The 25,164-nt window shown below is 41.6% G+C and overlaps 2 protein-coding genes and 1 pseudogene across 2 annotated transcripts; 1 reads left to right on the top strand and 2 right to left on the bottom strand.

Moving 5' to 3' along the window:
* Positions 1-230: 230 nt before the first annotated feature.
* Positions 231-3,032, bottom strand: LOC147607916 (uncharacterized; annotated as a pseudogene).
* An 8,553-nt stretch (positions 3,033-11,585) lies between these two features.
* Positions 11,586-16,103, top strand: LOC147607915 (uncharacterized). The gene is made up of 2 exons (XM_086789993.1): positions 11,586-13,506; positions 13,713-16,103. Exons 1-2 carry the CDS (start codon positions 12,472-12,474, stop codon positions 15,867-15,869), a joined length of 3,192 nt encoding a protein of 1,063 aa, XP_086646119.1. The 5' UTR covers positions 11,586-12,471; the 3' UTR covers positions 15,870-16,103.
* Positions 16,104-17,177: 1,074 nt separating this feature from the next.
* LOC147607914 (glycosyltransferase family 92 protein At1g27200-like) lies at positions 17,178-19,932 on the bottom strand. Its single transcript, XM_086789987.1, has 2 exons — positions 19,639-19,932; positions 17,178-19,271 (listed from the first exon to the last, which is right to left on the bottom strand). The coding sequence occupies exons 1-2, from the start codon at positions 19,766-19,768 to the stop codon at positions 17,614-17,616; spliced, it is 1,788 nt and encodes a 595-aa protein (XP_086646113.1). The 5' UTR covers positions 19,769-19,932; the 3' UTR covers positions 17,178-17,613.
* Positions 19,933-25,164: the final 5,232 nt, after the last annotated feature.

Raw genomic sequence — 25,164 nt, 5'->3', positions numbered from 1 at the left:
TGTGGAGAGAGAGGGCGATGGCTGTCGGGGTTAAAGCATTATCTCGTTATCTAAGTCTCAAGATGATGTAATTTTGGCGTTTCTTTCTTTGTCTCATGATGCTAACCATGTTATTACTTCCTGCGCCACATTTTTCACTTCAATTGCAGTCCACTGTTCACAGCATTCTCTAAGAAAAAGGGGGGTGGGGGTGGGGGTGGGCATGGGGGGAACTTGTACATTATGGACATGCAGATCTATCATTCCGTACTTACAACATTGTGATGCAAACAAATCAAGTCCTGGAGCTTGTAGCCAGTGTCGATGTGGTGAATGGCAAGGTCAACATCCCATATACATGCAATGGCATCAATGGCAATGCTAACAGCCCATCTACATGCAATGGCATCAATGGCAATGCTAACAGCCCATCTACATGCAATGTAATTCATGGCAATGCTAACAGCCCATATACATTCGAACGCATCAGTGGCCATGCCATATACTCATTCAATGAGATGAATGGCATGTTGGCACTCTATACTCAGGCAATGTAAGTGATGTCTTCTCCGGAAACTCCAATTGCAGATCTGTGTGTGGCAAAGCAGACTTCGTCCTCCACATGAAGTCGGCTGCACGCCTAGTTTGTTCTGTGGTTTGCAGGTGGTCGGTTTTGGCTATGGAGGTCCCAAACTTGCACAGGAACCAGAAAGGAAGAACAGGGAGATTGGAGTTATGATTGATGGTCGGGAACAATGCAAGTGTCTCGACCACCTGTCTCCAGAAGATGCTTGATCCAAGCCCGAGTCTCCCTCTTCACATGTAGCTGGGAGAAGACAACATAGAAAATCACTTCTCTTGCAGCTTGGGTCTCAATTCCCCTTGAGACATGATGAGCTTGAACAGCACCTCTATGCCACCCTTCTGTACAATCTCGTCCTGCCGCCTGCTCCCATTCAGCAAGGCCTTCAGGACCTGGAACAGATTGCATGAGACCTCATCCTCCACATCAGCTGATGCAACACTGCACATGAGGTTGTCAAGGGTTCTCCTGCCAGGACATCCTCCAGCTCACTTGTAGAGTCCAGCTCACTTGTAGAGGAAGGTGCCTCATCTTCATCTTGAGTGATCACTCAGTTGCCACGGGAATCTGTCTTTGATAATGGATCTCTCCCCATGTGGCCACAGTAGCCCATGCTGGTCTTTGCAGTCCTTGGCCAGTTTCCCCCACAACCCGGCCTCGAAAATCTCCTCCACAACGGTCTCCCTGCCCAAGCCGCTCGAAGATGTCCATGGCCAAGCTGACGAAGTGTAATCCCACTAGCTCTTTCACGGGTGCATCTTGCAAGAGGGCATCAGCACTTCTAGCATCTGCAATCTTCACCAGCTCATACAGTACACTAAGGGCATTATACATGCTCTCAGTGACCTCCCCAGAGTCGCAACCCCTAAACAGAGACTCAGAACCTGCACTGCATCTGCATTTATTAAATCATTTGCATGCCGTTTGTAGTCTTTTGGAGCATACACATTCTGTATGTAATGAGCAATGGCACTTGCAGTGTGAGGGTGGACATTTTCACATGAAATCCTACTCCCACAAGTCCTGTACCCGACAACATAGAAACATGAGTGTCTCCTTACTCTACATACATGCATGCATGTATACATACGTACGTGCATACTTACATGCATCCTACATACATACATATAGCTAGTAGTTGATCTGGCTAAACCTTTATGCAAGAGGCATGATGGATGAATCATCAGCAATAGCATTTTACTTTGAATGCACAAAAGCAAGAGGTTGTATATAACTTACTCGATTGAGTGGATGGCTTTCCCAACCCCCTTGACATGATTTCTACCTTATCGGTCTTTGCTATGGAATGCACAGATTTTATCTGGGTGGTGACAAGGATTTTGCACTTGTTTCCAGAGAGCCTTTTGAACCTGGTGGTTATGTCCACCTCCCAAACATCATCAAGCACTATGAGATAGCTTTTCCCTATCAGCACTTCTTGCAAGAGCTGGCAAGCATTGTTGAGATTGAGGCCTTCAAGCTGCTCCTTGCAGCTGAGCTTGCGCAGGAGGGGACACAAAGCTTGGCGGCCAGAAGCTTGTGGTACTCAAGGGAATCATTGCTTGCCCCAGTAATGGAGCAAAGCTTGGCCAAAGATCAGCTCCAAAGCCCCGTCTGTGAACCTCTCTGGGGGGCCTGCGACTACAGCTACAAACCTTGCTAAACTAGACTTGCCTATTCCAGACATACCATGGACTAAAAGCTCCTTGTTCTCACTTCTCTGCAGCAAGTCTCTTATGTCCTCAGCCTTGGCCAATGGCATATAACCCGTGGTCAGACTGGACCTCCAAATAGAGCGGGAGTGCACCCACATTCTTCTGCAGAGCCTTGCAGACTTGGGCTGGCAAATTCTGAAGCTTTAGCCTTGATGTAATCAAGGTTTCCATCATGGTGGCACCCCAGAGGTTGTACAGCCTGAGCTTGAAGCCCTTCTTGTGGGCTATCTTTTTGGCCTTCTTCACTTCCTGATCTAGCTGTTCACAGAGGTTCTGCAAGCTCTCGAGAGCATTCGCAGCATTATCATGCTCTCGGGATTGCACATTCATGAGCTTCTTAATGGTGCCCTCCAGGCTCCAGCAACAAGACCTTGGGTATGGCCTCTTTGTGGTTTCTAGCCGAGTCACCCATTGATCTGATGCTTTGGAGCAAGATGGTTGCTACTTGGCATACCTCACCCAAAGGCAGTAATGGGCTCATTTTCTCTAGACTAAGGCAAACACAGAGGGGCGGCGATGGGTAGATAGACAGTGAGGGGTGCTCAGTGGCCTAGGACTCTTCTGTTAGAGATTCTGAAGAGAAACTTGAAATCAGTAAGCAGGACTGCTCTAATTTTAGCAAAAAGGAAGGCTGGAGGGGGTGGCACCTTCAATGCAAGGTTCTAAGAAAAAAAGGAAGTGAGAACCATAGGCTCGATCCATCATTGCCTAGCTAGCCGCTCTGTATTACCAATCTATACCTGAACTCAAATGTGTGCGCGTGCATGTGTGTGTGTGTGTGTGTGTGTGTGTGTGTGTGAGAGAGAGAGAGAGAGAGAGGGAGAGAGAGAGAGGTCTGGAGCAGTTAGTGAAGGATTGTGAAACACGATGTAAAGAGATCTCTAGCGTCTTTACCCAAGGCTCGCAGGCTGAACTGGAAAGACCCAACCCTCCGCCTTGCTGGGTTTCACTGCTCGATCACAGATATGGTGAGAGAGGGGATGGTAACTACATCGTTGAAGAAGCTCCTTCCACAAGTCCTGTACCCGACAACATACAAACACGAGCGTCTCCTTACTCTTCAAAATCACATGCATGCATGTGATTTTGATTTTGAAGCGCATGGGAGTTTCACGTGCGCTCTCTCTCTCTCTCTCTCTCTCTCTTCTCGGATTAGTCAACATCTAGAAAGAGAATTCTAGTCTAATGTACAGATACACGTGTGTATCTAAAAAAAATCTCTCTAGTGTATATTCAATATTTTCTCTCTCTATTTGAAATATGAACACTCTCAATGTATTTATGAATGTCTCTCTCCAAAGTAAATAAGTGTATGTTCAATATTTTCTCTTTCCAAGTTATACATACCCCCTCCCCTCTCTCTCTAGGTAAGACATACCCTTTCTTAGCTCTCCAAAGAACGTATTTGTGTATGTATGTACGCATGCATACCAGTGTCTCCTATTTTAATGTATGTACACATCTGAATCTTATATATGGAGATAAGGGAGGGAGAGAAGTTTTGCTATGGATTAATTTGCATTGTACAATGCATGTATTGGCTTTTCTAGAAAAAGAGAAGGGTTCACGTTTGTCTCCTTCGTGCTTCATGTTCTCTCTCCATGTCCTAACATGCTTGGACCTTGACTATATTGAGGTTAGGATGAAGGATTTCAATTAGGTTAACGGGTTTGATTAATTATTGAATTAGGTAGTGAACCATGAACAAGCTGGGACACTACTTTGAAAACGACGAAATGAACACCATGTTACTTGTCGCGTACAAGGTCCTTACTGTCTCCGTGACCTTAAATGGTGATGTTGGTGTAAGTATAATCACCAAGGATTGTTGGGAGGTATGGGGTAGCCCACCACTCTTAGGCACAAGCCTCGTAGTAAAGCTTGATGATGGAAACACAACCAAATCCTAAGGCATCCTACAAGATGTGAAAATCAAGACCTTTGGATTAAGCTTCTATCACACATTCGTGGTGATGGGGGTTTTCAGAGAAGAGGGTCATACACAATGATCCTCGAAAGGCCTTACATGAGAGAAGCAAGGTTTGCTCATGATTGGGGAACCAATCACATTTATATGCACAAAGACAACACCAATCCTTGAAGATAAACCTAAAGATAGGGAAGACTCATGGGTCGAGGAATTCTTACCAATGAGTCTCACACTCTCTAAACCACTTCAATCAACATGTGTAAAGGTTGCAACAGGTTGTAGGATAGTGAAGATGAGACCCATGACTTCTAGCCTCTCCCAAAGCCCAACGACTATGAGGATTGGGTCCATGTCTTGGTAACCATGTACACTCTTCCACAAAAGCTTGAAACAAGATTTGCACGAGTAGATAAGATGGAGATCACCTCCCTATTCGTGCTTAGTGCAATATCCCTTTTGGGAGTTAACAATGACTTCAAGCTAGGAATAGCTAACTCATCTAGCAAGGAATCCTCCATACTAGAAGGATCAACTCATGCACCCAAAGAGGCCATAGGCTCCCAAGCAGATAGATCCCTGTAAAATGCAAGTGAAACAAAAACACCTATGGAACTTGCTTGTTGCCTTAAGCTAGAGTTTTCCCAAGAAGACCATCTAGTGGCATGGCTAGCCTTGGTGGACACATCGGTGCCTTGGTGTGGACATCGAGGCTAGCCACAATGTTTTGTCTTGGGAGATGTGGACCTCATTAGGCCACCCACCCCACACCTTTGCAGCACGGTACACAATTGCCAAACCATGATCATTGTTTATTTCGAAGCGGAGTTTCTTATTAGATCTAAACTTGTATCGTGCAAGTTTCTTGCAAGTACAATGAGAGAGAGCATCATCCTTGGAAGGGGATGGATTGTGGCCATGTGTTGCATCATCAATTAGCAAAGAAGATGATTACTGTTACCTTTAGTGGATGAGGGCAACCAAGCCTTGTCCAACCATCGTTATTTCAAGTAACCCCAAACAAGCAATACTCCCCTTGCATCGACGTGCTTGCCAACCCCTCCAGCCTTGTGGGAGAACCAAAACCTCATCGATAGAGATGAAGACCATCCCCCAAAACGTCAACTTCAACAAACTCTAGGGGAGATCACTAAGAAGGAGTGGGCACCCAAGAGTACCCTGGATAGCCAAGGTAGATTTGACACTCAAGCAAAGACCTAGCAACCACCATTTTTCCCCCTTAGCACCCAATACCACTTCAAAAGTTGACGCTTCATTGGATCCTGATAAAATTGCTAGAAGCATAAGGATTCTACAAAGGGAACCCCCACATCTATGTGCCAAGATATTTCTTGGACCCGTGCAAACCCACCCTTGAATGACAAATCCAAATGGGTGTGAAGATCCAAGGTCCTACCTTAAACGCCACCCCCAAAGTCTAAGCGAGAATGGAGAGCACCCTTGCCAATGAAGCCGATGAAAGAAACCATGGTCGTGCCACCAATTTTGTGTGTATAGTAGTTTCTCCCTTGATTGTTCTAATTTTAGATGAGCCACCTAGGGTGCAAAGTGTCCCCCACTATGCAACCGGAGGGATTCCCATGGTCCCACGACACCCCCGTTCACATATCACCACAACATCCACTCACTAGCTTAAAGGCCAAAGTTTAGACAAGTGCACCAGCAAAGCCGACCCAAGATATATTTCAATTATCATTATATACAACCACCTTCCTCAATTGTGTAACCAGCCTAAGCATAGCAAGCTTTCCAATCTTGTTCAAAACCTTTATTGTTTAGGTTATTTTACAAAGGAACAAATGTTTGAGGCATTTATCCTTATTGGCATGCATTTTGTGCCTAAGTTTGTCACGTGTGCATTTCCCTTATGGAGCTTCTTGATCTTCTTAAGTGCCTCTTAACTAATGACTATATGACCTCAAAGTGTAGTACTACAAAATATTTAACAAACCCCCTTGTAGTACAAATGTGAGATTTACAAAGATTACAAAATAGTCTCGGAAATGGAAGAGGCCCAAAGCTTTGCGGAAGGCCTCGGACTTTTTACGTAATAAGGCTTTAGTAGATTGATCTCGCTCTCTCTAACATAGCGTTAATGTACTTTAATGTGCTTAGTCTTGGCATGAAATACATGTTTCTGAGCAATTTTCATTGTGCTTTGAGTGTCAGTAAGAATAGGAGTAGGGATGTCTAAAGGGACATAAAGATCCTCCATCAATCTTCTCAATCATACACATTCAATTGTCACAATGAATGCTGCTTTGTATTCAGCTTCAATGGTCGAGGTTTCCACAATTGGTTATTTCTTGCTTAGCCAACATATGCATGAATTGCCAAGAAAGAAACAATTTCCAGGATTGGACTATCATGTATCTGAATCACTAAAGGCCTCTGTAGTTGTAAATCACCCCCCTTGACATAAAACAATCTAAGATCTTGAGTGCCTTGCAAGTATGGAAAGTTATGTTTAACTACCTACCAATGCTTAGTGCTTGGGCAATGCATGAAATTTGAAAGTTGTGACACACCATACTCGATGTCTGGCTACTGTGAGTTGCACAAATAGATTAGGTCCAATAGCTTGATCATAAGTGATTATGTACAAAGGTTCACTGGCATCCTGGATACTAAGTTTTACACCAAGTTCCATTGATGTAGAAGTTGGTTTCCAGCTTTCCATGTTGAACCTCTTTGAGTAGTACCTTGATGTACTTTGACTCCTTAATGACTATACCATTAGCTTGCTGTATAAACTACATACCCAAATAGTAGTGCAAAAGACCAAGATCTGGCATCTCAAAAGTTGAGGCAAGGTCTGCATTGAAAGCTGTATTAAAATCCTCATTGGTGACTAAAACTAGCATGTCATCTACATAGAGAATGACAACAAGCAAATCTTACTTGTCCTTTTTTACATATAAAGTGCTTTATGTAGGACTATTTTGAAATCCCTATCTAGCTAAATAGGCATGAATCTTATGGTACCAAGCTTTGGGAGCTTGTTTTAAACCATATAAAACTTTATTAAGCTTGCATACGTGTTGTTCTTGACCAGCTGGTTGACTCACAAACTTCTTCCTGCAAGTCACAATTCAAAAACGTTATTTTTGATGTCTAGTTGGTGCATTTTTCATCTATGATGGGTAGCCAAAGCAATAACAAATCAAATAAAGGTTACAGGAAGAGGGAACCAAAGTTTCATCATAATCAATCCCTTTCTATTGGGCATAACCTTTTGCAAAACAACAAGTCTGACCATGAATCTGGCAATAGATCCATTTTCCTTTCTCTTGACTTTAAATTTTATCTTGCATGGCTTTAACCTAATTTGGATCTTGTTGAGTCTCTTCAAAAGACTTAGGGTCATATACATCATCTAGAGAACTAAGTAATGCAAACTCAATAATGTATGCTAAAGAAGTGGTTCAAGCACTAGATTTGGCTCTACTCTGTAAAGGACCAGACAATTTAATATCCTGCAAGGTGCTTCTAACTCATCTAGGAATAACCCTAGATTCATTTATTGCAACATTAACTACATCTTCTACCTGTTCTAAAGTTGCATAAGCATGCTTACTAAATTCTATCAATGGTGGATAAATAGAATCCTCTACAAAAATAGCATCCCTATTGACAATAATCTTCTTAGTGAGAGGATTGTAGAGATGACCTTTACAATACTATAGCTGATAAAAATGCATTTCACTACTTTGTCATCAAGCTTAGTTCGATTTTGTGCAAGCACATGATGTGAATATATGAAACAACCAAAAACACGCATGTGTTCAACCTCAGGTTTTCGACTGAACCAAGCCTCATAAGAAGTGATAGTATTTAAAGCTTTAGTGGGACACATGTTCAACACAGAGGTAGTACATAGAGCTGCTTCCATCCAAAACTTGTGTGGAAGCTGTTAACTTTTAACCATGCATCTAATCATCTCCATGAGAGTCATGTTTATGTCTCTCAGTAACACCATTTTGCTATGGTGTATAAGGAGTTATGTACTGATGCTTAATGTAAAAAAACCTTTGAATTCATTAGATGTGTATTCCCTCTCTCTGTCGGAATGAAGAGTTTGAATTTTTAAGCCAGTTTCATTTTTAACCAGAGCAACGGAGAGTTTGATTTTTCTTTCATGGGATAAGACCAGTCGAATTTGATGTAATCATCAATGAATGTAACAAAATATAAATATTCTCCCACAAAAGTAGTCCTCATTGGACCACACACATCACTGTGTATAAGGAGCTACAATTTGTGATCAGCTCTATCAACTACATTCTTTGGGAAAGGTTGGTGAGCACGTTTTCCAAGGATGCATTCTTCACAAAAATATCTTAGTGGTGGATTAAGATGAGGAAGATTCTATCCCATGTTGTAAAAGCATCAAACCACCAATAGAAGTGTGGCCAAACCTAGCAAGCCACAACTAGGCATCTTTCATTGCATTAGAAGTGTCTGCCAGACAAGCAACATCACACCTATCATACATGTATAATTTTTACAAACCACCTATGGTTTTAACGATCCAGTAAACATAATTTGTTTGTTCTATTCTCTGTCCACAGTCAATGCATTTATCATATGCATATTCAACATTAAGACTTCCTTTGCGATGGTGGACACAGAAAACACATTTTTATGAATACCTAGAACAAAAAGTACATTTTTAAGACAAAGATTCTCACCACTAACAGTAGTGAGAACAATCTCACCAATACCTTTAAGAGGGTAAGAGGCATTATTGGCACATATAATAGTGTGACCACTTTGTGCATTCTCTAAATTTTGACCAAACTTTTTTGAGAAGTTATGTGCTTAGAAGCACCACTGTCAGGACACCAGCTGTGTTAGCAACAGTTTCACCGAGACATGCATCTTGTTCAAGATTATAATTGTAAATAACCATAAATGAGAAGTCTTGATGGACAACGACATTAGCCGAATTCTCTTTCCTATCGTCAAAGGTAGAGCTGGTAGAACCCTTATTGGATTCTTTTCTTTCTTCTTTTCTTTGTTTTGAACTTTAAAGCAAGTTTCAATTGCATGGCTGAGCTTTTTGTAAAACCGGTAAGTAACCTTCTTTGGTTATTTGAAATCACCATTAGCCTCAGAAATTTTATTAGAATTGGTCTTCTACTAAAATTTCTTATCCTTGTTCTTGGTTACTAAAGCTTGATAACTGCTAGAACTCTTAGAAACATTCTTTTTGGACTATTCCTCCTGCACAACAGTAAGCTTATAAGCTCTTAATAGGTAAGAGGGACTACATTGCCTCTTCATGAAAGATGGAGTGAATTATTGAAACCTAGATAAGATTCAGTCAAAGAATTAAGGGTGATGTTAATCATATCCTTTTCAAGAACGAGTTCATCAATATTGAGAAGTTCTTTCAAATCCTGTGGTTTTGTTAAATGTTCATGCATGGAGCCCTTTTCTTGCATATTTTCAATATCAAGTTGCCTTCTAAGATAGGCAATCCTTGAATCATTTTTGGCTTGATACTACATAACTTCTAGAGTGTTCCAAGAAAGCATGGATATTTAACAAGAGAAGATATGAAGAACAATAGACATTTTCACTAACAAGGCAATCAATGCCAAAGCTTGAGCATCATGTGAATCCCATCTTCTTTAGTTAGTAGTAATTTGAATGGCCCTGACCCCTTTGAGAAGTAGCAGGAGCAATTGTGCCAAGGTGGGGGTCATCACCTCTGACATGCCCCCATAGGCCTTTTGCAACTAGGAAAGAATACCAAACAAATTATTTATAGAGTTGTTGGCCATACCTGACTACTGGAGAATTGAAGAAGGACAGATGTTGAAATAAAGCTTGAATTGAAGTCAGCATTTTTCAATTGATGAACTGCTAAAAAATCCAGACAAATCGTCAATTGGAGTCTCTGATCGAGCGATTAGATATGAAGAATTGCCAATTGTTGGAGAATGTGAAATCGGACGATTGGATCGAATGATCCGATAAAGGGGAATCACTAATTGAACTATAAGATCGGACAATTGAAGGTGTGGACGATCAAGGGGCATGATTAGTTGATTGAAAATCACCAATCGAGCGATTGGAGAACATAGATCAGACAATTGGAAAACCCCGATCGAGGATGATTGGAAGACCACTGATCGGATGATTAAAGGACCACTGATTGGATGATTAGAAGACCATCGATTGGACGACTGAACGTCATCGATCAGATGATTGAAAAAGCAAAATTGGACGTTTGAAAAAGTACAATCACCGATTAGAAAAGTGCCATGATTAAAAAATCAAAGCGATTCTTTTGTCTAGCAATTAGAAAAGTTGGCGACGATTAGTGAACCAATGTAATCAGATGATTAGAAAAACGTACAACAATTGGATTGCAAAACGAACAATTAATGAAACGATTGAAGAAGTTGACGATTGGAGAAGTCACCAATTGTTCAGGCCAGTGATTATAAAAGCCAAATGATTGAACTGTTCGCGATTGCTTAGACTGACGATTTCTCAGTCGAGCGATTGGCAATTGTATAGTCGAGTGATTTGACTATTGAGAGCAATTTGAGAATTGACGATTGTAGATTTCATCTGCCACGTATTGCACCGCGGTGGTGAAGCAATGGAAACTCATAGAATCCTTGACGGATCTCTCTTGTCAATGGAAATTACGCTGCAATCGACAGTAATGGAGCAACGAAATGACACATTAAGCTACCTATCTATGCTGCACCACCCAACTGTAGGAGTTGTTTGTTTAGTGTGATGTTTGCACACAAGATGCTCCACATAGTAGGAGAGCTTCAACTTGAATTAAAACCAACTAATAAAAGCCAATTGAAACAAGCTATTAAAAGCACTATTAGAAGCTTCAACTTGAACTAAAACTACCTAATTAAGGCCAATTGAAACAAGCTATTGAAAGCTTGAACACAAGATATGGAACCCTACGTAGAGTGAAGAAGAAAACCAAAAAACGAAGCTATGGAAAAACTTTGCTCTGATTTACCACTGTTATCTTTGATGGATGCAAAGCTGCAAACACTCATTCACTCATTATTTCACAGATTAAAGAGAACACAAGGAAGAAAAAGGGTATAGAAAGCTAGTTCACTTAGAGCAATAGCGCAAGGTACAATGAAGTACAAAAATGAACAATCACCCTAAACTGAGGGTGAGATTGCTTATATACACTGACGCTAAGGTGCCTATTCACCCCTAGATGGCCGTGGGGAAAAACCTAATGAAACAAAAGTGCCCATAACATAAGTACATGACCTCACAATGTAGAACTACGAAGTATCTAACAAGAATGTCTTGTGAGTGTTTTGGAGAGCATATTCTTCTACTATCGAAATTCAAAAATCTGTTGACTTACTCTTCTGTTGTAGTATGGTGGTTCTTCATCTCATGCATTTTTTATTTCTAGGTGTTTATTTGTAAGGCTGAGTATTCTCGAAGGATTTGAGCTTTGCGAGAGCTGGACCGTCTGCACACCTCCCCTCTACCGCCAGCCTCCCTCACGTACCCTCCACTGCCACCGGCCCTCCCTCCCCTTTGGCTGCCTTCCCCCTGCCCGTCCCCCTTTGCGCTCCCCTCCTCCTTCGTGCGCCCCTTCTCCTCCGCACCTCGACTCCGCCTTCTCCCGGATGTGTTCCCACCCTCGGCCCCTCCTCCGTCCCCCTGTTGATGTGTATCTGTATATGAATACATATGCGTATCTGTACATTAGAATCGAAATCTCTTTCCAGATGCATATTGACTAACGAGAGAGAGCACGTGAAACTCCCATGCGCTTGAAATTCAAAATCACATGCATGCATGTGATTTTGAAGAGCAAGGAGACACTCGTGTTTGTATGGTGTCGGGTACAGGACTTGTGGAGGAGCTTGCTTCAACGATGTGGTATGCTGTTTCTCACCATATCAGTGCTTCCACAGTGTCTCTCTCTCTCTAGTTCAGGTGTAGATTGGTATTGCGGAGGGGCTAGCTAAGCAATGATGTATCAAGCCTATGCATAGTACATGACACCATTGTTCTCACTTCCTTTTCTTCTTAGAACCTTCCATTGAAGATGCCACCCCCTCCAGCCTTCCGTTTTGCTAAAATTAGAGCAGTCCTGCTTACTGATTTCAAGTTTCTCTTCAGAATCTCTAACAGAAGAGTCCTAGGTCACTGAGCACCCCCCACAGTCTATCTACCCATATATCCACCCATTGCCGCCCCTCCTTGTTTGCCTTACTCTAGAGAAAATGAGCCCATTACTGCCTTTGGGTGAGGTATGCCAAGTAGCAACCATCTTGCTCCAAACCATCAGATCAATGGGTGATTCAGCTAGAAACCACAAAGAGGCCATACCCAAGGTCTTGTTGCTTGAGGGCACCGTTAAGCAGCTCATGGATGTGCAATCCCGAGAGCATGATAAGCTGCGAAACAGGAAGCACCATGTCGAGCAGGCAAATGCTCTCGAGAGCTTGCAAAACCTCTGTGAACAGCTAGATCAGCAAGTGAAGAAGGCCAAAAAGATAGCCAACAAGAAGGGCTTCAAGCTCAGGCTGTACAACCTCCAGGGCGCCCTCTTCGGGGTCTGTGACCTTGCGAGGGTCGCCAGCATGATGGAGACCTTGATTACATCATGGCTAAAGCTTCAGAATTTGCCAGTTGAAGTCCGCGAGGCTCTGCAAAAGAATGTCAGCGCACTCCCGGTGTATTTGGAGGTTCAATCTGACCACGGGTATATGCCATTGGCCAAGGCTGAGGACATAAGAGACTTGCTGCAGAACAGTGAGAACAAGGTGCTTTTAGTGCATGGTATGTCTGGCATAGGCAAGTCTAGTTTAGCAAGGTTTGTAGCTGCAGACCCCCCAGAGAGGTTCACAGACGGGGCTTTGGAGCTCGTCTTTGGCCAAGCCTGCTCCATCACTGGGGCAAGCAATGATTCCCTTGAGTACCATAAGCTTCTGGCCGCCAAACTATGTGTCCTCCTGCGCAAGCTCGGCTGCAAGAAGGAGCAGCTTGAAGGCCTCAATCTCGACAATGCTTGCCAGCTCTTGCAAGAAGTGCTGACAGGAAAAAGCTATCTCATAGTGCTTGATGATGTTTGGGAGGTGGACATAACCACCAGGTTCACAAGGCTCTCCGGAAACAGCTGCAAAATCCTTGTTACCACCCGGCTCGAATCTGTGCATTCCATAGCAGAGGCCGACAAGGTGGAAATCAGAGAGAAAGACGTCAAAGAGGTTGGGAAAGCTATCCTCATGTATCACACTCAACTGACTAAACTGCCAGTAAGTCATATACAGCCTCTTGCTTTTGTGCATTCAAAGTAAAAGCTATTGCTGATGATTAATCCATTCTGCCTTGCATTACAAAAAGGTTTAGCCAGATCAAATACTAGTTATATGTATGTGTGTAGGATGCATGTACGTAAGTATACATGCATTTATGTATGAAGAGTAAGAAGACACTCATGTTTCTATGTTGTCGGGTACAGGACTTGTGGGAGGAGCTTCTTCAACGATGTGGTTACCATCCTCTCACCATATCTGTGATCGGGGAAGCACTGAGCGGTGAAACCCGGAAAGAAGAGTGGGAGAAGGCCATGCTGAACTTGTCTATGTATGCTGCAAAGGCGACTGTGCCTGCCACATACCAGACTGCACTGGACAGTGCTTCAACAGTTTTTGGGTCTTTCCAGTTCAGCCTGCGAGCCTTGGGTAAAGAAGCTAGAGATCTCTTCACATCATTCGCATTGTTCCTATGGAATGAGCCAATACCTGAGGTTTGCCTGGAAAAATTGTGGGCAGCACTTAAGCCCCACAGCTTGTTCAGATTAGAAGTCGGGAAGCTAGTCAAGGGCTCCTTGATTGCAAAACCTGACATCAAATTCTGTTACCGGATGCATGATATGGTCTCTCTGTTCTTAGACAATGAATTCTCGGATGCATTGGAGATGCTTCAATTCACAGAGATTTCAGCAGGCCATGCTGCCCTGAACTGGGCCATAGCTGCAGCTTGGCTCTTTCGGTATGGTAAGCCTGAAACCAAAAAAGCAGCCATGAACTACTTGACAGCAGCACTCAGATCTGGGATTTATGTGCTCCAAGTTACCGTCTTGCATACTGTTGTAGAGCTGCTAGATTTTGTCAGCTCGCTCACTGAGTTGTCCATAACCTCAGAGCTCTCCATAACATCAGAAAAGTTCAAGAACATCTTGGATGTGGAGATCATTTACCTGATTTCATGTGAAAATGTCCACCCTCACACTGCAAGTGCCATTGCTCATTACATACGGAATGTGTATGCTCCAAAAGACTACAAACGGCATGCAAATGATTTAATAAACGCAGGTGCAGTGGACGTTCTGAGCTGTCTGTTTAGGGACTGCGACTTTGGGGAGGTCACTGAGAGCATGTATAAGGCCCTTAGTGTACTGTATGAGCTGGTGAAGATTGCAGATGCTAGAAGTGCTGATGCCCTCTTGCAAGATGCACCCGTGAAAGAGCTAGTGGGATTACACTTCGTCGGCTTGGCCATGGACATCTTGGAGCGGCTGTGTGAGCTGGGTGGGGAGACCGTTGTGGAGGAGATCTTCGAAGCTGGGTTGTGGGAGAAACTGGCCAACGACTGCAAAGACCAGCATGGGCTACTGTGGCCACGTCGGGAGAGATCCATTATCAAAGACAGATTCCTGCGGCTACTAAGTGATCGGTCACAAAAAGATGAAGATGAGGAGTGGAGTGTGTCAAGGAGCATGGAGCAGGAGAGCTTGTTGGAGCTCCATATGGTGCTCAAAAGTGCATCCGAGAGTCTGCTGACTACAAACTGCTGCATGACCGAGGGGGGGGAGGAGATGAGGGCTTCTAAAGAGAATGATCAGTCATGTGTGGTGGCAAGTGCAGAGGGTGCCCTTGATGCATTGTCTGTGTTAAGAGCTACACTAAGGGGGATGAGGGGAGCTCCGGCAAAAGCATGGGAAGAGATCATCAGATCTACAAATGTAGCCAAGAGCGTATTGCAACTAGTCAGCCCATACGCCCCAACCCAAGTGAGGCAGCTGGCTGCTGAATGTCTATGGGAGATTAACTACCACCCTTCGTCTACAAGTGTGCTGGACGAGGTCCTCACAGGAGAAGCCCTTGACAACCTCATGTGTAGTGTTGCATCAGCTGATGTGGAGGATGAGGTCTCATGCAAGCTGTTTGAAGTCCTGGAGTCCTTGCTGAATGGGAGCAAGCGGCAGGACGAGATTGTACAGAAGGGCGGCGTAGAGATGCTGTTCAAGCTCATCATGTCTCAGGGGGAATTGCGACCCAAGCTTCAAGAGAAAGTGCTTTTCTATGTTGTCTTCTCCCCGCTACATGTGAAGAGGGAGACTCAGGCCTGGATCGAGCGTCTTCTTGAGGAAGGGGTGGTCGAGACGCTCGCATTGTTCCCAACCATCAATCATAACTCCAATCTCCCTGTTCTTCCGTTCTGGTTCCTGTGCAAGTTTGGGACCTCCATAGCCAAAACCGACCACCTGCAAACCACAGAACAAACTAGGCTTGCAGCTGACTTCATGTGGAGGATGAAGTCTGCTTTGCCACAGATCTGCAATGGAGTTTCCGGAGAAGACATCTCATCCATTGAGTTTCTTCTCAAAGCATAATCCCTCATTTAATATAGCTTTGCTGATTGGGAGACTACTTCCAATGCCTGTGCTTTAAAAAGATGATTAGTTTTGCTAAACAGATCTTTTGAACCTTGCAGCCTTTGTATGCAAAAGTCATGCTCAAGTACATTTCTACAGCATAAGGTAGTGAGCTATTGTTTTCCTTAGCTTCAGAGCTTTGTAAAAAACATAATTATGATGGTGAATCCACCAATTTCTGAAAATTTGATCACATGCAATCTCTTCGTAACATCTCTCCACACATCAGAAAGGGGCGACACGGTTTAAGTTCCACTTCTTACATCCTACTAATGTGTAGGTTGCCTGCAATACTGCAGGGAACGAAGGGAACAGAGGCTAATATGTTGTCTGCATTCTACAGTAATGTAAGAACTTTTCATACCAAAATATTAGCATAGTGCATTTTTTGCATATCAAAATATTCTGCAGTATCTCCTATAAATCGACTTACTTTTTTATTTTGTTTTCTGTCTACAGCTTGGACTGTTCAATTTAGAGTTTGATTGTTCTCAAATAACATCACCAAATTCTGTTCTACACATCATGATTACATCGACTAATTTTACACAATTAGAGTTTGATTGTTCTCAAATAACTTCACCAAATTCTATTCTACACATCATGTTTAAAGTGACTAATTATGATATCTATGGTGTACAGTAAAAGACAACTTTTCATATCACAAAAATTGTAGTCTTTTTACCCCTATCATAATGCATTTTGCATATCAAAATAATTTGTAGTCTTCCTCCTATAAATCGACTTTCTTTTTTATTTTGTTGTCTACAACTTGGACTTAATTTGATAACATTACCGAATTCTATTCTAACCATGTTATCCATGGTGTTTAATTCAAATCTACATTCTAGAATGCCATTTGTTGAGCTTGGATTTTTCAATTAAGAATTTGTTTTTCTCTAATAGTATCACCACACTTCGTGATTACGTTGACTGAATATGTTATCTACTATGTTTAATTTGGTTCCCTGTTCGTAAGCACAATTTCTGTCGGATCACGGATGGGTTCCCCCTTTGTAAGCACATTTCTCGTTCGAGTGTTTAGCACAAAAATAGTGTGCCCCCTTATTCCATGCCATTTGGACGAGCGCAAGGAATGGTTATAAGGATTGAACTCGGAAGGCCCTCCACTGGATAGCCCAGGACATAAAACCATGTGGCTACAAGCATATTTGTTGAACGTGTGCACTATAGTTTAAAGGGCCTAATCTGCATCCTAATGACTAAAAACTTGCTGCTCACTTGACTTAAAACTTGCACAAAATGTAGCAGGGTATGTGATTAATTGTGTTACGAATGTGAAAGTCCTAGCTACATACCTCTGCATTACATCATGACCATATGGTTTTATGCTCTTTCAAACACAGCATTTTGGAGCTTTTTTAGCACACACCCTTGCACTGGTTTGTACATTCAAAGAAAACCTTTGGGCAAGTGCATCATGCAAAGTCTGCATGTGTACATTAACAGTCGCACACATGTGCAGCTGTGTGCATGCAAAGTACAAGTGTGCACGTGTGCAAGTGTGTGCAAATGCAGAGTGCGCTCATGTGCAACTGTAGTGTGTGCCCATGAGTATAAGTATGCTGTTGTAGACCAAGCCTTGTACACGAGTGACCAAATTTTCTTTTCTCTTATATTTCCCGCATCTCACAACAAAATCAATATATTCAGTGCTTATACACTAAAACCAACACACCCCTTATTCCCAGAGCAACTTACCTGCAAAATGGAGTTGGGAAGCATTCATAACATAGTCTCTCAGTGCAGTGTCTTCTATCTCACAAAATTGGTGAGCCCAATCTGGGGGCTCAACTGCTTTGGTGCCCAGTCCTGGGGTCCTATCAAAACTATCCAGATCCTTATTCTGTCCCCAATCCGTGACAAAGGTTGCCGCCCGGCGTACAAACTTCATCTGGAAGTCTTCCCAGACTTGAAACTTGTAGTGGTGTATGATCACATCCTTTCGGAATGACTGGGCAGACACGAACCCTGGCTTGAGCTCGAAATGGTGAACACGGCTGCAGTAACAGAGGTTTATAGCTGAGGCCCTCACTATGGACTTGACCCGCCTGGGCGTCCTCATACGACAGACATAGTTCACCATTTGGCCGCTCTCCGGGAGCGTGGTTAACCCAGAAGGACCAAAATTGAAGTTTGAAATCTTGAGCTGCCCAAGCTGACCCATGTCCACCGCATCATATTGTTTGATCATGGCATGCAATGGAGGCTCTGGGATCCTTTTGTGTTTAGGGGGCAGATAATTCTTGGGAAAGATGAACTCGTCCAGATCGATAAAAGCCACCCATGCACACTCACTTGAAGCTCTTATCGCACAATGAGAGAAGCTTGCTTCCTGTGTTTTGAGCCATGGCCATGAATGCCTGCTCACATTATAAAAGTGTAGACTCTCAACCACGGAAACAATGTCATCGTCGCTGTTGTTATCATAGAAGAAGAACCTCTGCACACCCACATGGCTATGGTAGATCACCCATTCCCTCAAGAACTTGGCTCCATTCCACACCAGAGTGCATGCACACAGATAGAATGGCTTTGGGGCCTCAGGCAGCAGTGACAGCCTGGCAGAACTCTCAGAGCTGATGGAGCTCAATGATTGTCCGGGGTAGAACCTTACGACCGATGGGAAGATCTCGTCTTTGAGAATGACGGTAACCCGCTTCCCTAAGAGCTCCAGTTGGGTACGAGGGGGCGGTAGCTTGCACCTGACATTCTCCTGACAGAAGGCGACCACTTGGGTCCTGATGTCATCCCCATACTGGCATTCTAGACCCTCAGGCAGCAAACTCCTCTTGCTGTGTGAAAGGCCCTTCACAAAGAGGAGGGCGTCGCCCTCATTCTCAAGAGCCACCCACCCATAGACAACTTTCTTCCACGAAAATCTACCATAGACGGCACCATCTGAGGCTGCCTGCAGCACTGCTCCTGTGCCAAGCTCAAAGGTAACAATGGAGCCAGTCATAGATTTCCTAAGTGCGTGCGGCGGATGCTGGCATCGTACAAACCCGTCTTCGACTGAAAGGGTGCCCGTCTGTACACCTCTTGCATATGAACATCTTAGCTGATGACCACCTTGGCGTACAGTCTCCGTGAGACCTGAAAAGAGTGGATTCAAAACTAGCAGGACACTGTCATTAAAAGTAACCGCGGCCTGCACAACAGGTGTAGTCTCAGCTACACCCAACTGGTAATGGCTCTTCTGTACATTTGATTCTCGGCCATATCCAAGTCTGACCTTATTTTGCTGTGAAAGCTTAGCCTCATGTTTACTCTTTTTAGAGAAAGCCTTTGAGATTTGATTGGAAAACAGCCCACCACAGCTTTCTTCTCTAGAACACCCTGTTGAAACAAGGACCCCATTTCAAAAATATAAGTGTGCAGCAATATTCAGAGTAATTATCATAATCACAAATGATTTAAAAAACTTGATATATTAATTAAATAATGATAATATATCTGTATGCATTTTTTTTTCATCCACCATAAAATGACAGTTCAGCAAAACATTTAAAAGAAAACAGAAAATCTACAAGCTAAATCAGGATAATAATATGTTCGATTAATGTACAGGATAATAATATGTTCGATTAATGTACAGGATAAGCACGTCGATCGAATAATTCATGAAATATATAAAGAATGATACACAAATTTCTGCATTTATCAAGCAAAAAAGAAAGTAAAAACGATTAAGTGTTTTTTGAACCTTGGGAGGAGCCAGCATCCCAACAGAGCAGCAATCCGATGACGATGATCAGAAGCATCCAACGGCGATTGGCTTTCTGGCAGGAGCGCCATCGCCCAAGAAGGACACACTCCCTTTCCCATCCTCTCATTGATCTCTCATATGGGGCAATAATCCCAGCATTTGATATCAAAACTAAGCGCCCAGATTAAGCTCTCTAATCACGGGGGCCAAAAACACATGCGGGCGATGAAGAGGCTGCATTGATAAGGCGTGAAGACGCCATAGCCAGACCTCTATGTAAAGTGGGCTTGTGAAAAAAGTGAAAGGAAAGGGGCAAGAAAATGACGTGCTGACGAGCATGTAACTGTAAATCCCAATGTAAGATAAGCCCATCATTAATAATAATCAAGGTAATTAAATTTTAAGTTGAGTGGGGTATAATGAATATTAAATATAGTAAATTAGTCATTCCAATGCAATGAAAGCCCCTCAAAAATTAGTAATCAAGGTCTTATGTGTATATTTAGATAATTCTTAATTATCCCCAATTCAGGTAATCCATAATTAGCATCCAAAGCAATGGTTTAACCTCTATACACAATACTTGTATGACACCTAGAAAGCATGCCAACCTTAGTTTCTCAAGTATTATATCCCTATTGTATAATTCCTATCCTCATTGAGTGGACTTCCATTATGTTTGGGGGGTATTTTATATATTTTCTCACATATTGCTCACCACATGTGCTTTTTGAGGCATCAGATCTTTTCACGTATAGTGAGACACGAGGCTCTCAGTCACTGTACCATGGGCCATAGTGTCCTTGTCAAGATAATGTGACTTCTCTTGAGATGTGCTATATATATATATATATATTTATTTATTTATTCTATCAAAATCTACACATCAACCGCTTTTATAACCAAAATTACGAAAATCTCAGCCATTTTAATATCAAGGCCAACCAAAATCTAATTGGAATCTTTTCAATCTCAACAATGAAAAAAACACTAAGGATGTTTTTTTCCTAGCAATACTTCTTAACCTTAAGTAGAGTTTAATAATAGCTTCATGCTCTCACCCATATCAATATGGCAATGTCTATTGTGGACACTCTTAAAACACTATAATGTGCATCTCTAATGTTACAAAAGAGCTCCAACTCAAGATGTTTACCCACCAATCTAAAAGTTGCAAAATCATACACTGGTGACCATGTATTTGATCGTCCTATAATTTTGTATTTTGCAAGCTCTTCTCTTGGCCTTTTGTTGAGGAGTCGGGGCGGAAACTGGGAGGAAAAGGGTGTTGTCTTAACCACCCGACTATTATCCCCACCCCCTCTTGGCCTTCTCTTGAAAACTATGTAGGGTATAATGCCATCCAAGCCTTCGAGGATTACCTCTTACTCGTTTTAGTTCTAAGAAAACTCATATAATTAGATAAATATTTTTGAGTATTGTGAAACATTTTCTCATGTACTTGATGTTTTCTCATACGCATGCCTTGCATGACTTTCAATGTTAATTATTACAACACCACTCCCAATAAAGGCCAAGTTATAAACCCAAAAAAATTAGCCACAAAAATAGTGAAGGCATTATCATTCTTAATCGTATCATGAAGTCGCTATCATTCACAATGGAGGCAATATAATTAACTTTAGAGAAAATAAAGTTAAAGTGCTCCCATGCAAGAAAATCATAGGATCTAGGTGTGAGCTCGTATTCAAATAAATGAACTACTTCTTTGTCAATTTTTTAGAACATATATGTACAAAAGTACCAAGATTAACCATATCGCATCCTCATCATCATTGTTCAAGAAAAGTATATAAATGAGCACTTTACACTTTTATTTTTCAAGCTAAAATTCTTAGTGTGGGCCCAAAAACTTAGAATGCTTAGATAAGTTGTGTGGAGGTGATACAGTTAGCTCTAGAGTAAATATAGTTAAATTTCTCCCATGCAAGAAAATCATAGGATCTAGATGTGAGCTCGTATCCAAATAAATGAACTACTTATTTGTCAAATTTTTAGAACATATATGTATAAAGGTTACCACAATTAACCATATCACATCCTCATCATTGTTCAAGAAAAATATATAGATGAGCACATTATACTTTTATTTAAAAAAAACTAGAACGCTAAGATAAGTTGTGTGGGCCCAAAACAAGAATCATTACAATGGTTTATTTTTTTCTTTCCATTCAACCATGCCATTTTTGTTCTTCTATCATTGTTTAGACTTGCATATGTATGTTTGCACAACAACCACCCCCCAAGCCCTTCATCCAGCCATGCCATTTAGGTTCTTCTATCATCGTTTTGGTCTTGCATATATATGTATACATAACACCCCCTAGCCCTTCACCCAACTCTCTCTCAAATACATGTAAAATATAATGTTAAGGCTTAGAGATAAGGGAATCACACTTCCTCTACTCCTCGTATCATAGGGATCGTTTGCCTAGGTAGCTCGTCTCTAAAGACAACTGTCATGTGTGGACAACTATCAATGTCGCTCGATCTATCTCCTCCTCAAAGTGGCTTACTCAATGGGTAGTACACACTCTTATGTCACACCTTTGGTAGTAACACAATAACCATAAGAGTAGAGTAGAGAAGTAAGAGCAAGATTCAATTGTGTGTTTAAATTATAAGAAAAGTTTGTCTAGGTAGCCGTCTCTAAAGACAATCCTTGTGTGTGGACAACTCTCGATGTTGCTTCTTCGGCATTACTCGATATGTCACCTCTCAAAGTGGCTCACTCAATGGGTAGTACACACTCCTATCTCTCATACCTATATTAGCTATCTACAAACGCATAAGGGTACAATAGTAGAGAAGAAGGAGCAAGACTCAATTACGTTTTTCATGTATTCACACACACTTAAAGACGATCGAGCGCCCATGTCTCATAAGTGGCCTACTTCTTATACAATTCTTAATCTCATAATACATTCATGAAGTACATCGCTTCATGGCTTAATTGTGCATCCTTTTTATTTGTTCCCAAGGTTCATTTGGGAATGGGTAAAGGCATAAGTAATCCAAATTTCTTTCCTTTATGACTTCTTATCTTTTGACATATAAGACATTTAGAAATAAACTTTGCAATGTCACAACGCATGTTAGGCCAAAAGAAATCTCTAGCAACAATTTGAAAAGTAGAAGAGACACCTCTATGTTCAACATAAGAAGGTCGATGAGATCCTTCAATGAGATGACTTGCCTAAATGGTCGAGTGATGCACAATTTCTTTTGAAAGAATAGAAATCCTATTGGAAGCTCATGGTTGGCTCTCTATAAAAATAAATTTGAAAGAAATACTCAAGCTCTAAATAGAATAAAGCTTTGCACGCAACACAAGAATGGGTTAAATCTCCCCCATCATGGGAGAGGCTCACATCCTCCCATGATGTATTTATAATGTATTCCTTAAAAAGCAAGAGCCAAAAATATGTGTGTGTCTCCGCTTTGGCTTTGCACGTATAATACAATATATGTGAACACTCTAAGGTCCAAAATAATAATTTAAACCTTATACATTGGATAAAGCTTTCAACTCCTAATGTATGCACAAAATACTTGCACCTAATGTGCGCACAAAAGGCGTGTCCATCGCCAACATCGCGCGCCATGTAAATAATCACCGCCTATATAAATATTCGTCAATGTCGCAACACCCAATGGATCCTCTTGCACACACTAACCCTTCCACCACTGATCTATACTCACATATATCAAACAACTCATTCCAAATAAATCCATAAATTCTAAATAAATCCATAAATTCTAACAAATCCATCGTCATATGAGTAATCTAAATGTGGCAACCAATCGCTATCCTTCATTTTGTTATATTCATTAGAAAAAATCAAAATCATTTTCATACGTTCCTTTCATGTTATCAAATGAAATACCCTCAATAACAGATATGTTATTAATGCTAGGTCTCCTACTCAAAGCATCGGCAACGATAACATTTTCATGTCCACGAGTGTATTGGCTGAAAACTTTGAATAAAAGATGCACACTTAATATGTTTATCCGAAATCAAAGGTTGTGAAAGCAAGTGTTTGATGCTTTGTTGATCAGTTTTAATAATAAATTTTGAACTCGTGAGATAATGTTTCCAAATTTTTAATGCATGCACGAAAGCAATTAGTTCTTTGTCATAAGTGCTATAATTAATCTTAGACGGTTTCAATTTCATACTCTCGAAGGTAATGGGATGATTATCTTGTATAAGTACAACACCACTAGCATAATTCAGCTAAATGTATCTCTAAATGTGGTCGAAGCGTATTTTGACTAAATGTAGCCGAATTAGTAAGCCCGAATGGCATTACTAAAAACTCATAATGACCTGTTTGCATGTGAAAGGCAGTCTTATAAACATCCTCTTCGGCCATTCTAACTTGATGTGATAACCTGATTTAAGGTCAATCTTGGAAAATATTATAGCTCCTTTCAACTTGTCTAAGAGATTATCTACATGGGGTTTAGGATACCTATTCTTGACAGTATTCTTATTCAAAGCGCAGCAAAACGTTTCATTCTTCTTTTTGACAAGGAGAACGGGTGCTCTATATGGTGAACTACTAGGCCTGATAAGTTTTCTATAAAGTAAGTCCTCTATCTCATTCTTGATCTCTTTTTGCTCTAAAAAGTTTACCCTATAAAGGAGCTCTACAAGGTGGGATGCTACCTGGAATAATGTCTATCCTATGGTCTTTTGGTCTCAAATTAGGTAAACTTGGTGGTAGCTCATTCATGAAACAATCTAAAAATTGTGAAATGAATTGTTCGTGCGATGAGTCCTTAGGAGTCAGTTTAAAAGCAGTAAGCTTGTTAACCAAGACTAAATAAGTCTTCTTTTTTTTCCTCATGGCTCGTCTGGCCTGGGTGGCTAAGGAGTGCACATCCACTAGATTCCCTTAATCCTTTAAGACAGACATGCTCACCATTGAAATTAAATGATAAATCATGAGAGTTGTAATCAATGCATGGGTTGTGCGCATGTATCCATGGCATACCAAGGATAACATCATATGAATGCAAAGGTGCAATGAGAAATGTGTGGGGTTGCTCGGTAAGGTGCGATGGTGGATAATACATCTTTTACTTCCCGAGTGCAATGGTATTTAGTCCCTTGAAATGTAGTTTTTATTTTGTACTTAGAAGGAATAACATCTAATTTAAGATCACGCATAAGCTTTTCAAAAATAAAATCGTGTGTACTACCATCATCATGCAATATCTTTACTTCCTTACCCTTAATTGTACCTTTCATTTTGAGAAGCATATGAAGAGAGACTTTCTTTTTAATGGGTTTAGGCATACCTTGATCATCATATTCCTCTTCCTGTTCAGAATTACCCTCTAAGACTTGCTCGAGAGAAAGTCTTCGTCGTCCTCATCGTCTTCACCAATTAATCATGTTGACTCGAGTGGTGGGTTACTTCTTTTTCTCCGAGAAATTGATTACAATGTGTCCTCGTTGTCCACAATTGTAGCATCTCATGATTTTAGGTA

The sequence above is a fragment of the Cibotium barometz genome, chromosome 54, assembly GCF_041138505.1.
Source record: "Cibotium barometz isolate CiBa-2024 chromosome 54, ASM4113850v1, whole genome shotgun sequence".
In the NCBI taxonomy this organism is placed as follows: Eukaryota; Viridiplantae; Streptophyta; class Polypodiopsida; order Cyatheales; family Cibotiaceae; genus Cibotium; species Cibotium barometz.
This window is presented reverse-complemented; position numbering and strand designations above follow the sequence as displayed.

Coding starts and splice junctions, on each gene's coding strand:
- LOC147607915 (XM_086789993.1), top strand. CDS start 12,472: ATGAGCCCATTACTGCCTTTGGGTGAGGTATGCCAAGTAGCAACCATC. Junction 13,507..13,712: donor CTCAACTGACTAAACTGCCA/GTAAGTCATATA, acceptor TGTCGGGTACAG/GACTTGTGGGAGGAGCTTCT.
- LOC147607914 (XM_086789987.1), bottom strand. CDS start 19,768: ATGAGAGGATGGGAAAGGGAGTGTGTCCTTCTTGGGCGATGGCGCTCC. Junction 19,272..19,638: donor GGATGCTGGCTCCTCCCAAG/GTTCAAAAAACA, acceptor TTGTTTCAACAG/GGTGTTCTAGAGAAGAAAGC.